Source organism: Heterodontus francisci, chromosome 24, assembly GCF_036365525.1.
Source record: "Heterodontus francisci isolate sHetFra1 chromosome 24, sHetFra1.hap1, whole genome shotgun sequence".
Taxonomy (NCBI): domain Eukaryota; kingdom Metazoa; phylum Chordata; class Chondrichthyes; order Heterodontiformes; family Heterodontidae; genus Heterodontus; species Heterodontus francisci.
Genome location: NC_090394.1, coordinates 81,112,478 through 81,125,364, shown reverse-complemented (window position 1 = coordinate 81,125,364; position 12,887 = coordinate 81,112,478). Strand labels below are relative to the sequence as shown.

The 12,887-nt window shown below is 43.0% G+C and overlaps 1 protein-coding gene across 2 annotated transcripts in view; it reads right to left on the bottom strand.

The window, feature by feature from the left end:
- LOC137383589 (netrin-3-like) overlaps positions 1–12,887 on the bottom strand; it is an 856,663-nt gene that overhangs the window by 446,709 nt on the left and 397,067 nt on the right. For both annotated transcript variants that reach the window (XM_068056746.1, XM_068056745.1), the window contains exon 4: positions 4,255–4,404. In XM_068056746.1, the coding sequence (XP_067912847.1) occupies positions 4,255–4,404 (150 nt within the window). The remainder of the gene's footprint in view (positions 1–4,254; positions 4,405–12,887) is intronic.

Genomic DNA, 12,887 nt, shown 5'->3' with positions numbered 1-12,887 from the left:
GTTGACTGGGTTTTCTTCTGTTGTGCTGGTCATTACCTGCCCGTTATGTGGTGAATAAGGTCTAGGAGGCTGAAGAAAGACGAAGCTTTGAAAGAATATCGGGAATATAGGACCAATCTGAAACGAGGAATTAAGAGGGCTAAAAGGGGTCATGAAATATCTTTAGCAAACAGGGTTAAGGAAAATCCCAAAGCCTTTTATTCATATATAAGGAGCAAGAGAGTAACTAGAGAAAGGATTGGCCCACTCAAGGACAAAGGAGGAAAATTATGCGTGGAGTCAGAGAAAATGGGTGAGATTCTAAACGAGTACTTTGCATCGGTATTCACCGAGGAGAGGGACATGACGGATGTTGAGGTTAGGGACAGATGTTTGATTACTCTGATTAGGTCAAGTCGGCATAAGGAGGGAGGAGGTGTTGGGTATTCTAAAAGGCATTAAGGTGGACAAGTCCCCAGGTCCGGATGGGATCTATCCCAGGTTACTGAGGGAAGCGAGAGAGGAAATAGCTGCGGCCTTAACAGAAATCTTTGCAGCATCCTTAAACACGGGTGAGGTCCCCGAGGACTGGAGAATTGCTAATGTTGTCCCCTTGTTTAAGAAGGGTAGCAGGGAAAATCCAGGTAATTATAGACCGGTGAGCCTGACGTCAGTGGTAGGGAAGCTGCTGGAGAAGATACTGAGGGATAGGATCTATTCCCATTTGGAAGAAAATGGGCTTATCAGTGATAGGCAACATGGTTTTGTGCAAGGAAGGTCATGTCTTACCAACTTAATAGAATTCTTTGAGGAAGTGACAAAGTTGATTGATGAGGGAAGGGCTGTAGATGTCATATACATGGACTTCAGTAAGGCGTTTGATAAGGTTCCCCATGGTAGGCTGATGGAGAAAGTGAAGTCGCATGGGTTCCAGGGTGTACTAGCTAGATGGATAAAGAACTGGCTGGGCAACAGGAGACAGAGAGTAGCAGTGGAAGGGAGTTTCTCAAAATGGAGACGTGTGACCAGTGGTGTTCCACAGGGATCCGTGCTGGGACCACTGTTGTTTGTGATATACATAAATGATTTGGAGGAAAGTATAGGTGGTCTGATTAGCAAGTTTGCAGACGACACTAAGATTGGTGGAGTAGCAGATAGTGAAGGGGACTGTCAGAGAATACAGCAGAATATAAATAGATTGGAGAGTTGGGCAGAGAAATGGCAGATGGAGTTCAATCAAGGCAAATGCGAGGTGATGCATTTTGGAAGATCCAATTCAAGAGTGAACTATACAGTAAATGGAAAAGTCCTGGGGAAAATTGATGTATAGAGAGATTTGGGTGTTCAGGTCCATTGTTCCCTGAAGGTGGCAACGCAGGTCAATAGAGTGGTCAAGAAGGCATACGGCATGCTTTCCTTCATCGGACGGGGTATTGAGTACAAGGGTTGGCAGGTCATGTTACAGTTGTATAAGACTTTGGTTCGGCCACATTTGGAATACTGCGTGCAGTTCTGGTCGCCACATTACCAAAAAGATGTAGATGCTTTGGAGGGTGCAGAGGAGGTTCACCAGGATGTTGCCTGGTATGGAGGGCGCTAGCTATGAAGAGAGGTTGAGCAGATTAGGATTATTTTCATTAGAAAGACGGAGGTTGAGGGGGGACCTGATTGAGGTGTACAAAATCATGAGGGGTATAGACAGGGTGGATAGCAAGAAGCTTCTTCCCAGATTGGGGGATTCAATTACTAGGGGTCACGAGTTCAAAGTGAGAGGGGAAAAGTTTAGGGGGGATATGCGTGGAAAATTCTTTACGCAGAGGGTGGTGGGTGCCTGGAACGCATTGCCAGCGGAGGTGGTAGACGCGGGCACGATAGCGTCTTTTAAGATGTATCTAGACAGATACATGAATGGGCAGGAAGCAAAGAGATACAGACCTTTAGAAAATAGGCGACATGTTTAGATAGAGGATCTGGATCGGCGCAGGCTTGGAGGGTCGAAGGGCCTGTTCCTGTGCTGTAATTTTTGTTCAGAGATACAGCACTGAAACAGGCCCTTCGGCCCACCGAGTCTGTGCCGACCATCAACCACCCATTTATACTAATCCTACACTAATCCCATATTCCTACCATATCCCCACCTGTCTCTATGTTTCCCTACCACCTACCGATACTAGGGGCAATTTTTTAATGGCCAATTAACCTATCAACCTGCAAGTCTTTGGCATGTGGGAGGAAACCCACGCAGACACAGGGAGAACTTGCAAACTCCACACAGGCAGCACCCAGAATTGAACCCGGGTTGCTGGAGCTGTGAGGCTGCGGTGCTAACCACTGTGCCGCCCCTTTTTCTTTGTTCTCTTTGTTCTTTGAATGTTAGCTGGCACTTGTCAACCAAAGCCTAGCTAATATCCAGACCTTACTATAGACTGCAATGGATATTTCATTAATGGAGGAGTTGTGAATGGAACTGAACACTCGTAACCTTCTGAAGGAGGGCAGGTCATGGATGAAGCAGCTGAAGATGGTTGGACCAAGGATGCTTCCTTGAGGAACTCCTGCAGCGATGTCCTGGCACTGAGTTGATTGGCCTCCAACAGCCATAATTATTTTCCTTTGATAAGAATTGCTCCAACCAGTGAAGGGTTTCTCTTTGACCTCTGCCTCACACACCATTGCCTTTGGTTATTCTAGTGCTCTATGGTGCCATACTCGGTCAAATGCTGAGGTCAGCAACTCCCACCTCACCTTGAATTCAGCTCTTGCGTTCATGCCTGGATCAAGGCTGTGAGGTCTAGAGCTGAGCAGTTCTAGTGAAATACTAACTGACCATCAAAAGCAGATCATTGGTGATACTATGAATGACTTCTTCCATCACTTTGCTGATGATTGTGAGGAGGCTGACTTGATGACAATACACTGCGTTAAACATTTCCTTTTTTGGTGGACAGGACATACTTGGGTAATCTTGCACATTGTCAGGTAGATGGCAGTGTCATAACAACACAGGAGCAGCTTGGTCAGGAAAGCAGCTCGCTCTGGAGCACAGGTCTTTAGTTGTACAGCCGGGATATTGTCAGCACCCATTGCCTTTGCTGTGTTCAGAGCATTCAGCAGATCCTTAGTGCCACACAGTCAACAGGATTTTCCAGAAACTATTTTCCTATGAGATGGGGGCCTCAGGAGGAGGCTGAGTGGATATCATCCAGATGGTATTTTGGCTGAAGACACTTGTAAACACTTCAGCCTTGACTCAGCCATTCTCAACAGGAAGTGGTAGAGTCAGAGAGAGCATTACTCTGACCCATTGGTTATTGGGATCAGCTAGCTCTATCTATAGCTGCTGCTGTAGGTGTTTAGCTGTAGGTAGCCATGTGTAGTAGCTTCACTAGGTTCATACCTCCTTTCAAGGTGAACCTGGTGCTGCTCCTGGCTTTCCCTTCAATGTTCTTCATTGGACCAGGGTGGATCTCTTGACTTGATGATGATTATCGAGGGAGTTTGTTGAGCCATGAGGTTACAGACAGTATACAATTCGCCTGCTGCTAGGCCCAAGTGCCTCATGTATGCCCCGTTTGAGCTGCTACATTGGTCATCAGTCCTACTTAGAACAGCAGTCGTTCCACATTATGTTATGGAGAATATAATAGTGTGGAGCGTTAGTTGGAGCTTTAGCTTCTGTAGTTGGTGGTAAAAGGAAAAACAAAATACTTTAAGAATTTTACTAGTCTCAGAGTTTATTTCAGCAGCACAAATTATTTATTTCGTTTATTAATGAGGAACGAGCGAAACTGACCAACACCTATAGGTGTTATGTTACTGCTAGTGTTGCCTTGTTCTTTTACTGTAAATTTGTTTAAAAGGAAAACTGGAGTCAAAATCTAATGCATTGTTATTCCATTGCCTTTGAGGGAGAAGGAGCTGAGATAAAATGAAAGGTTTCTCTGCTCTGTTCCTGAACTTGCTATGAATTTGCCTTTATATCTGGTTTAATGTAACCATTATCCGAGATGCAGGGAGTGGGGAAATACAAAACGATCTGAAACTCAGATGCCAAAATGTGCACAGTAATATGAATCCCAATGTAACCAAACCCTTTTAATTTATCCTTCACAAAACTGCTGTCTACCTTCAGGAAACAGTCCATAGCACAAAGACTGGACAATTTATTCTCTGACCTGCTCCTCACTTGCTGCACACTGATGACTGTCCTGACTTGACTGAGCAACAGTTGCTATATCAAGCAATGGTAGTAAAAAGAAACAAAGAGAGACTTACTGATACAAGGAGCAACCGGAGATCGGCTCTGCTGGTAACCCTTAGCACATCGGTTGCATGTGATGCCAGTCACACCATCCTTGCATGGACATTGGCCTGTTGTCTGATTGCAGGTTTTACCAGCTGCACCAACAGGATGACAGTCACAAGCTGCAGAAGTAAAGGAATGGCTACAAGTCAGTCAAGTGTCAGATAAATACAATTATTAGGGAAGTCATGCAATGTGCCTGCATAAGGACATCATTTACAGAACAAGACAAGGACGATCCAGCAGAATGTTTCTCTATCTCTGCCTCCTTGTAAAGGAATCCATAACTGAGCCTAATACTACCAATAGGAAAACAGTAATCATAGAATCAAAGAAGAATTAAAGCCCAGAAGGAGGCCACTCAGCCCATCGTGACCATGCTGCCTCTCTGCAACAGCAACTCACCTGGTCCCACTCTCCCACCCTTTCCCCATAGCCCTGAATTTATTTTCTTTTCAGATAATTATCCAATTCTCTTTCAAAAGCCATGATTGAACCTGCCTCCACTACACTCTCAGACAGAGCATTCCAGATCCTAAACACTCACTGAACCTGCCTCCACCACACTCTCAGACAGTGCATTCCAGATCCTAAACACTCGTTGTGCAAGAGGTTTTTCCTCATGTCACTTCTGGTTCTTTTGTCAATCACCTTAAATCGGTGTCCTCTGCTTCTGGATCTTTCTGCCAATGGGAACAATTTCTCTCTATCTACTCTAACCAGAGTGCTCACGATCTTGAACACCTCTATCAAAACTCCTTTCAACCTTCACTTCTCTAAGGAGAACAGCCCCAGCTTCTCCAATATATCCTCAAAACTGAATTCTCTCATCCCTCAAACCATTCTCTAAAGGCTTCACATTCTTTCTAAAGTTCAGTGGCCAGAATTGGACACAATATTCCAGTTGAGCCAAACCATTGTTTTATGAAGGTTCATCATAACTTCCTTGCTTTTGTACTCTATGCCACAATTTATAAAGTCCAGGATCCCATATGCATTATTAACCACTTTCCCAACCTGCTGTACCAACTTCAATGATTGATGCACTTGTACCCCCAGGTCCCTCTGCTCCTGCACCCCCTTTAGAATTGTACCTTTAATTTATATTGTCTGTCCTTTTTCTTCCTCCCAAAATATATTAGTTCACTCTCCGCATTAAATATCATCTGCTGATTGACCACCCATTCCACCAGCCTGTCTACATTCTCTTGAAGTTTATCACTATCCCATCGACACTCTCTGGACAGATACCACATGGGGTTAGATATAGAGTAAAGCACCCTCATAAGAAATATGAGCAGAAGTAGACTACATGGCCCATCGAGCCTGCTCTGCCATTCAATATGATCATGGCTGATCTTGGGCCACAACTGCACTTCCTCACCCACTCCCCATATCCCTTGATTCCCTGAGAGACCAAAAATATCTCTATCCCAGCCTTAAATATATTAAACGATGGAGCATCTACTACCCCCTGCGGTAAAGAATTCCAAAGATTCACAACCCTCAGTGAATAAATTTCTCATCTCAGTCCTTAATGATCGCCCCCTTATCCCAAGACTGTGCCCCTATGTTTTAGATTCCCCAACCAGCGAAAACAACCTCTGTGTCAACTCTGTCAAGCCCTTTCAGAATTCTGTAAGTTTCAATGAGATCATCTCTCCTTCTTTTAAACTCCAGAGAATACAGACCCAATTTACTGATCGTTTCATCATAGGATACCCCCCTCATCCCAAGGACCAATGCAGTGAACTTTCTATCATGCCCAGTAAAGACATGTGATATTCTTACTTTTAAGAGACAAAATTTATTCATTCAATATGGATTCTTTAAATTGACCTTTCTTTTAAAAAAAGTGGACAATGTGCAGCAAAATGGCTGCCGAAGGTCAGATGACCTGGCCTGTGTATTCAAAAACTTCTTCACTGTCTCAAAAAGACAAAAAGATACATTCCAGACTGAGGTGTTAACTACACCCATCCTGAAACCATCAAAATACATTCCTGAATTGAATGGATTTTTCTAAGACAAAGAAGGTGTGAAATAGCCACATCATATGAGAATGATAGTCATCCAGAGAATAGTTAGCCATGGATTCCACATCTTGGTCCATTGTGCGGTCACACCAGGGGAGAAGAACTTGTGCCAACTAACAGACTCTAAATTTGATGGATTTTTGATTTAAAAAAGGTAGAGTGAGAGCATGATCACAGCTACACTACAGAGAAGGCAGTCCAGCCAGGGGATATGGAAAGATCCAGCCTAAACAAGAAGCAGCCCTGCTGCTAAGCTGCTAATTCTACACTTCAACTTGCTGCAGCAGAAAATTGAAAGTGGCTGCTATCTCCAGTCTGAAATCTTCACCGCCAGAAATCTACAACACCTCAACAAGTTCAAGACTACAAACAACCCAGGTCTGCATCTTTAAAAGAGACTGCCCTATTTAGAAAATTCAACAGGTTTACCATAAACCATGAACACCTATCACACCTTTCCTTCTATCGATCTTCAAGAGTGCATGCGTGCGTGAGTGAATGCGTGCATGAGTGGTGTTGCGAACATTTCGGGGAATGAATATTGTTCAATAAATAGTTAATCTTCTGTTTTAAACCTAGAAGAAAACCTGTGACTGTCTGTTTATTTGGCAAGTAAAACACTGGGGGGCTAACTCATCATTTTAAACAAACAATGATTGCAGTCAGTTAGGTGGTAAACACCCACGCCCCTTACCACCGGTCCATAACACTTCACTGTACTGCCTCCAATGCAAGTAGAGTCTTCCTTAAAAATGGAGAATACAGTGCACAATATTCCAGGTGTGGTCTCACTGAAACCCTGTACAATTGTAGCAAGACTTCTTTATTCCTGCACTCCAATCCCTTGCAATAAAGGCAAACATCCATTTGCCTTCCTAATAGCTTGCTGTACTTATATGCTAACTTTGTGTTTCTTGTGTGAGCATATCCGAGTCTCTCTGATCATTAACATTTACAAGTTTCACACCTTTTAAAAAATATTCTGCTTTTCTACTCTTATGACCAAAGTGAACAACTTCACACTTCCTTACATTATATGCCATCTGCCATCTTGTTGCCCACTCACTTAACCTGCCTATATCTCTTTACAGCCTCTGTGTCCTCCCCACAGCTTACCATTCCACCTAGCTTTGTATCAGCAGAAAACTTAAATACATTACTCGCTGTCTCTTTGTCTAAGTCTTTACTACAGATTGTAAATAGCTGAGGCCCCAGCACTGATCCTTGTGGCACTCCACTATTTACTGCCTGCCAACTTGAAAATGCCCCATTTATCCCTACTTTTTGCTTTCTGTCTATTAACTAATCCTCTATCCTCTATCCATGCTAATATATTACCCCCAACTCCATGAGCCCTTGAACCGCCTTATCTTGCCTATGAACCTTTTGTGTGGCGCCTTATTAAATGCCTTTTAGAAATCCAGGTATACTGCATCTACTGCTTCTCCTTTATCTACCCTACTAGCTACATCCTCAAAAAATTCTAATAAACTTGACAAACACGATTTTCATTTTGTAAAACCATGTTGACTTTGTCTGATCAAACTATGATCAAATTCTAAGTGTATTGTTAAGACATCCTTAATAATAGATTCCAGCATTTTACCGATGACTGACGCCAGGCTGATTAGCCTGTAGTTCCCTGTTTTCTCCCTCCCCCTCCTTTCTTAAGTAGCAGTCTTACATTTGCTAACTTTCAATCTGCTGGGACTATTCCAGAATCCAGGGAATTTTGGACAATCATAACTGGTGCATCCACTATCTCTACAGCTACCTCTTTTAGAACCCCAGAATATCGGCCATCAGGTCCTGGGAATTTGTAGGATTTTAGTCCCTTAAGTTGCTCCAATAATTTTTCTCTACTAATATTGATTACCTTAATTTCCTCACTCTTTTTATCCCCTAGGTTGACCTTTATTTCTGGTATGCAACTTGCATCTTCTACTGTGAAGACAGACAATATTTGTTCAATATCCCTGCCATTTCCTCATTCCCCCTTCTCTGCCTGTGAGGCACAATGTTTACTTTAGCTACTCTTTTTGTGTACTTGTCAAAGCTCTTACAATCTGTTTTAATATTCCTAACTAATTTACTCATATTCTATTTTTCCCTTTTTATCAACATTTTGGTGGCCCTTTTCTGGTTTCTAAAACACTCCCAATCCTCAGACTTGCTACTGATCTTTGCAACATTGTAAGCCTCTTCTTTTAATCTAATACTATCCTTAACTTCCTGAGTCAGCCAGGGATGGATCTTTCGTGCTGAGTTTTTGTTTTTCAATAGGGTGTATTTCTGCTTAACATTTTGAATGGTTTCTTTAAAAGTTTCCTGTTTATTTACAGCCATACCTTTTAGTCTATTTACCCAATCAACCTCATACCTATGTAATTGGCTTTAAGTTTAAGATTCTCGTTTGTCATTGGAGTATGTCACTTTCAAACTTAACATAGAATTCAATTGTATTATGATCACTATTTCCCAGTGGATTTTTTACTATAAGATTACTAATTAAACCTGCCTCATTACATAATACTAGATCTAAAATAGTTTTATCCCAAGTTGGTTCCACAACATATTGTTCCAGGAAACTGTCACAAAAGCATTCCACAAACTCCTCTTCTAGACCACCTTTTCCAATTTGATTGGTCCAGTCTATATGAAGATTAAATTCTCCCACAATTATTTCTTGATTAATGCTCTGTCCAATGATACGACTACTGTAAGGGGCCATAAACTACTCCCACTAGCGTTTTCTGACTCTTGCTATTCCACATTTCCACCCATTCTGATTCTACTTCTTGATCCTCTGAGCCAAGGTCCTTTCTCACTAATGCTCTTATGTCATCTTTTACCATCAGTGCTACCCCTCCCCCTTTGCCATTCTGTCTGCCTTTTCTAAATATTGTGTACCCTAAAATATTTATTTCCCAACCTTGGTCAGCTTTAATAGGTCTCTGTAATAGTGATGAGATCCAAACCATTTTTTTCTATTTGTGCCACCAGTTCATCTATCTTATTGTGAATATTTCACGCATTCAGATAAAGAACCTTTAATTTCATGTTTTTTTACTGCATGGACCTTACTCACTGATGCACAATTACTGTTAAACACTCTGTCCCTTCCTGTCTCACGCTATTGCCTCGACTTTTCTCTTTGGATTTCTAAATGTCCTTTCACCTGAACCCTCCCCCACCTCTTAGTTTAAAGCCCTATCCACATCCCTAGTTAGAAGATTCACCAGGACATTGATCTCAGCCCAGTTTAAGTGGCGCTGATCCCAATGGAACAGCTCTCTCTTTCCTGAGTACTTGATGCCAGTGCCCATGAATTGAAACCCCTTCTTCCTACACACTGAGCGATGTATTTAATTCTCTAATCTGCTTGACCCTATGACAATTCACTTATGGCTCAGGTAACAATCCAGAGATGATTACTTTTGATGTTCTGTGTTTTAATTTGGACCCTAACTCCTCAAATCCTCTCAGCAAAACATCATTCTGAGTTCTACATAGAGTCATAGAGTTATACAGCACAGAAACAAGCCCTTCAGCCCATCAAGTATGTGCCAGCCACCAAGCACCTATCTATTCTATTCCCATTTTTCAGCACTTGGCCCATAGCCTTGTATGCTATGGCGTTTCAAGTGCTCATATAAATACTTCTTAAATGTTGTGAGGGTTCCTGCCTCTACTACCCCTTCAGGCAGTGTTCCAGATTCCAAACACCTTCTGGCTGAAAACATTTTTCCTCAAATCCCCTCTAAACCTCCTGCCCCTTACCTTAAATCTATGCCCCCTGGTTATTGACCCCTCCGCTAAGGGAAAATGTTTCTTCCTATCTAACCTAACTATGCCCCTCGTAATTTTGTATACCTCAATCATGTCCCCCCTCATCCTTCTCTGCTCTAAGGAAAGCAACCCTAGCCTATCCAGTCTCTCTTCATAGCTGAAATGCTCCAGCCCAGGCAATGTCCTGGTGAATCTCCTCTGCACCCTCTCCAGTGCAATCACATCCATCCTATGGTGTGGCGACCAGAACTGTACACAGTACTCCAGCTGTGGCCTAACTAGCATTTTATACAGCTCCATCATAACCTCCCTGCTCTTATATTCAATGCCTCGGCTGATAAAGGCAAGTATCCCATATGCCTTTCTATCCACCTTATCTACCTGTGCTGCTGCCTTCAGTGATCAATGGACAAGTACACCAAGGTCCCTCTGATACTCTGTACTTCCTAGGGTCCTACCATCCATTGTCTATTCCTTTGCCTTGTTAGTCCTCCCAAAATGCATCACCTCACACTTCTCTGGATTAAATTCCATTTGCCACTGCTCCGCCCATCTTACCAGCCCATCTAGATCATCCTGTAATCCAAGGATTTCTTCCTCCACTATTTATGACACCACCAATTTTCGTGTCATCTGCGAACTTACTTATCATAGCTCCTATATTCACGTCTAAATCATTAATGTACACGACAAACAGCAAGGGTCCCAGCATCGAACCCTGTGGTACACCACTGGTCACAGACTTCCACTCGCAAAAACAATCCTTGACCATTACCCTCTGCCTACTGCCACTAAGTCAATTTTGGATCCACTTTGCCAAATTGCCCTGGATCCCATGGGCTCTTACCTTCTTAACCAATCTCCCATGCGGGACCTTATCAAAAGCTTTACTGAAGTCCATGTAGACTACATCAACTGCTTTACCCTCATCGACACATCTAGTCACCTCCTCGAAAAATTCAATCAAGTTAGTTAGACACGATCTCCCCCTGATAAAGCCATGCTGACTATCCCTGATTAATCCCTGCCTCTCCAAGTGGAGATTAATCCTGTCTCTCAGAATCCTTTCCAATATTTTCCCAACCACTGATGTTAGACTCACCGGCCTGTAATTACCTGGTTTATCCCTGCTACCCTTCTTGAATAATGGTACCACATTCGCTGTCCTCCAGTCCTCTGGTACTTCTCCTGTGACCAGAGAGGATTTGAAAAATTGTGTCAGAACCCCTGCAATCTCCTGGAATACAGCTCATCTGGGCCTGGGGATTTATCCACTTTTGAGCCCGCTAAAACATCTAATACTTTCTTCCTTTCAATGCTAATTTGTTCAAGTATATCACAATCCCCCTCCCTGATCTCTACACCTACATCGTCCTTCTCCATAGTGAACACAGTTGCAAAGTAATCATTTCAAATCTCACCTATGTCCTCCAGCTCCACACACAGATTGCAACTTTGGTCCCTAATGGGCCCTACTCTTTCCCTGCTTATCCTCTTGCCCTTAATATACTTAGAAAACGCCTTAGGATTTCCCTTTATCTTGCCCACCAGTGTTTTTCAATGTTTCCTCTTCGCTCTCCTAATTACTTTTTTAAGTAGCTCCCTACACTTTCTATACTCCTCTAGGGCCTCCGCTGTTTTCAGCACTCTGAATCTGCCATAATCCTTCTTTTTTTTCCTGATCCATTCCTCTATATCCCTTGACATCCTGGGTTCCCTGGACTTGTTGGTCCTACCCTTCACCTTAACGGGTACATGTTGGCTCTGAACTCTCACTATTTCCTCTTTGAACAATTCCCACTGGTCTGATGTCGACTTTCCGACAAGTAGCTGCTCCCAGTCCACTTTGGCCAGATCCTGTTTTATCATATTGAAATCGGCCTTCCCCCAATTCAGTACCTTTATTTCCGGCCCGGCTTTGTCCTTTTCCATAACTACCTTAAATCTTACAGAGTTCGGGTCACTATCCCTGAAATGCTCCCCCACTGATACTTCTACCACTTGTCTGGCTTTGTTCCCTGGGATTAGGTCCAGTACTGCCCCTTCTCTTGTAGGACTTTCTACGTACTGGCTCAAAAAGCTCTCCTGTATGCATTTTAAGAATTCCGCCCCCTTTAAGCCTTTTGCACTAAGACTATCCCAGTTGATATTGGGGAAATTGAAATCCCTTACTATTATTGCCCTATTATTTTCACACCTCTGAGATTTGCCTACATATCTGCTCCTCTATCTCTCCCTGACTGTTTGGAGGCCTGTAGTACACTCCCAGCCAAGTGATTGCCCCCTTTTTGTTTTTAAGTTCTACCCATATGGCCTCATTTGAGGAACCTTCTAAGAAATCATCCCTCCTTACTGCAGTAATTGACTCCTTGATCAACAGTGCAATACCACCTCCTCTTTTACCCCCTCCCCTGTCACGCCTGAAGATTCTATATCCTGGAATATTGAGTTGCCAGTCCTGCCCCTCCCTCAACTATGTCTCTGTGATAGCAACAACATCATAATGCCATGTACTGATCAACGCCCTCAATTCATCTGCCTTACTAGTAAGACTCCTTGCATTAAAATAGATGCAATCCAGCCTTACATTTTTCACTTGTGTCTTAACAGGTCTATATTTGCTCTGCCTTCCAGACGGACTCATTTTGTCTTCTATATTTGACTGAGCATCACCCCCTACTCTGTATCCCATCCCCCTGCCAAATTAGTTTAAACCCCCCGCAACAGCACTAGCAAACCTCTCAGCAAGGATGTTGGTCCCGTTCCGGTTCAGGTGCAAC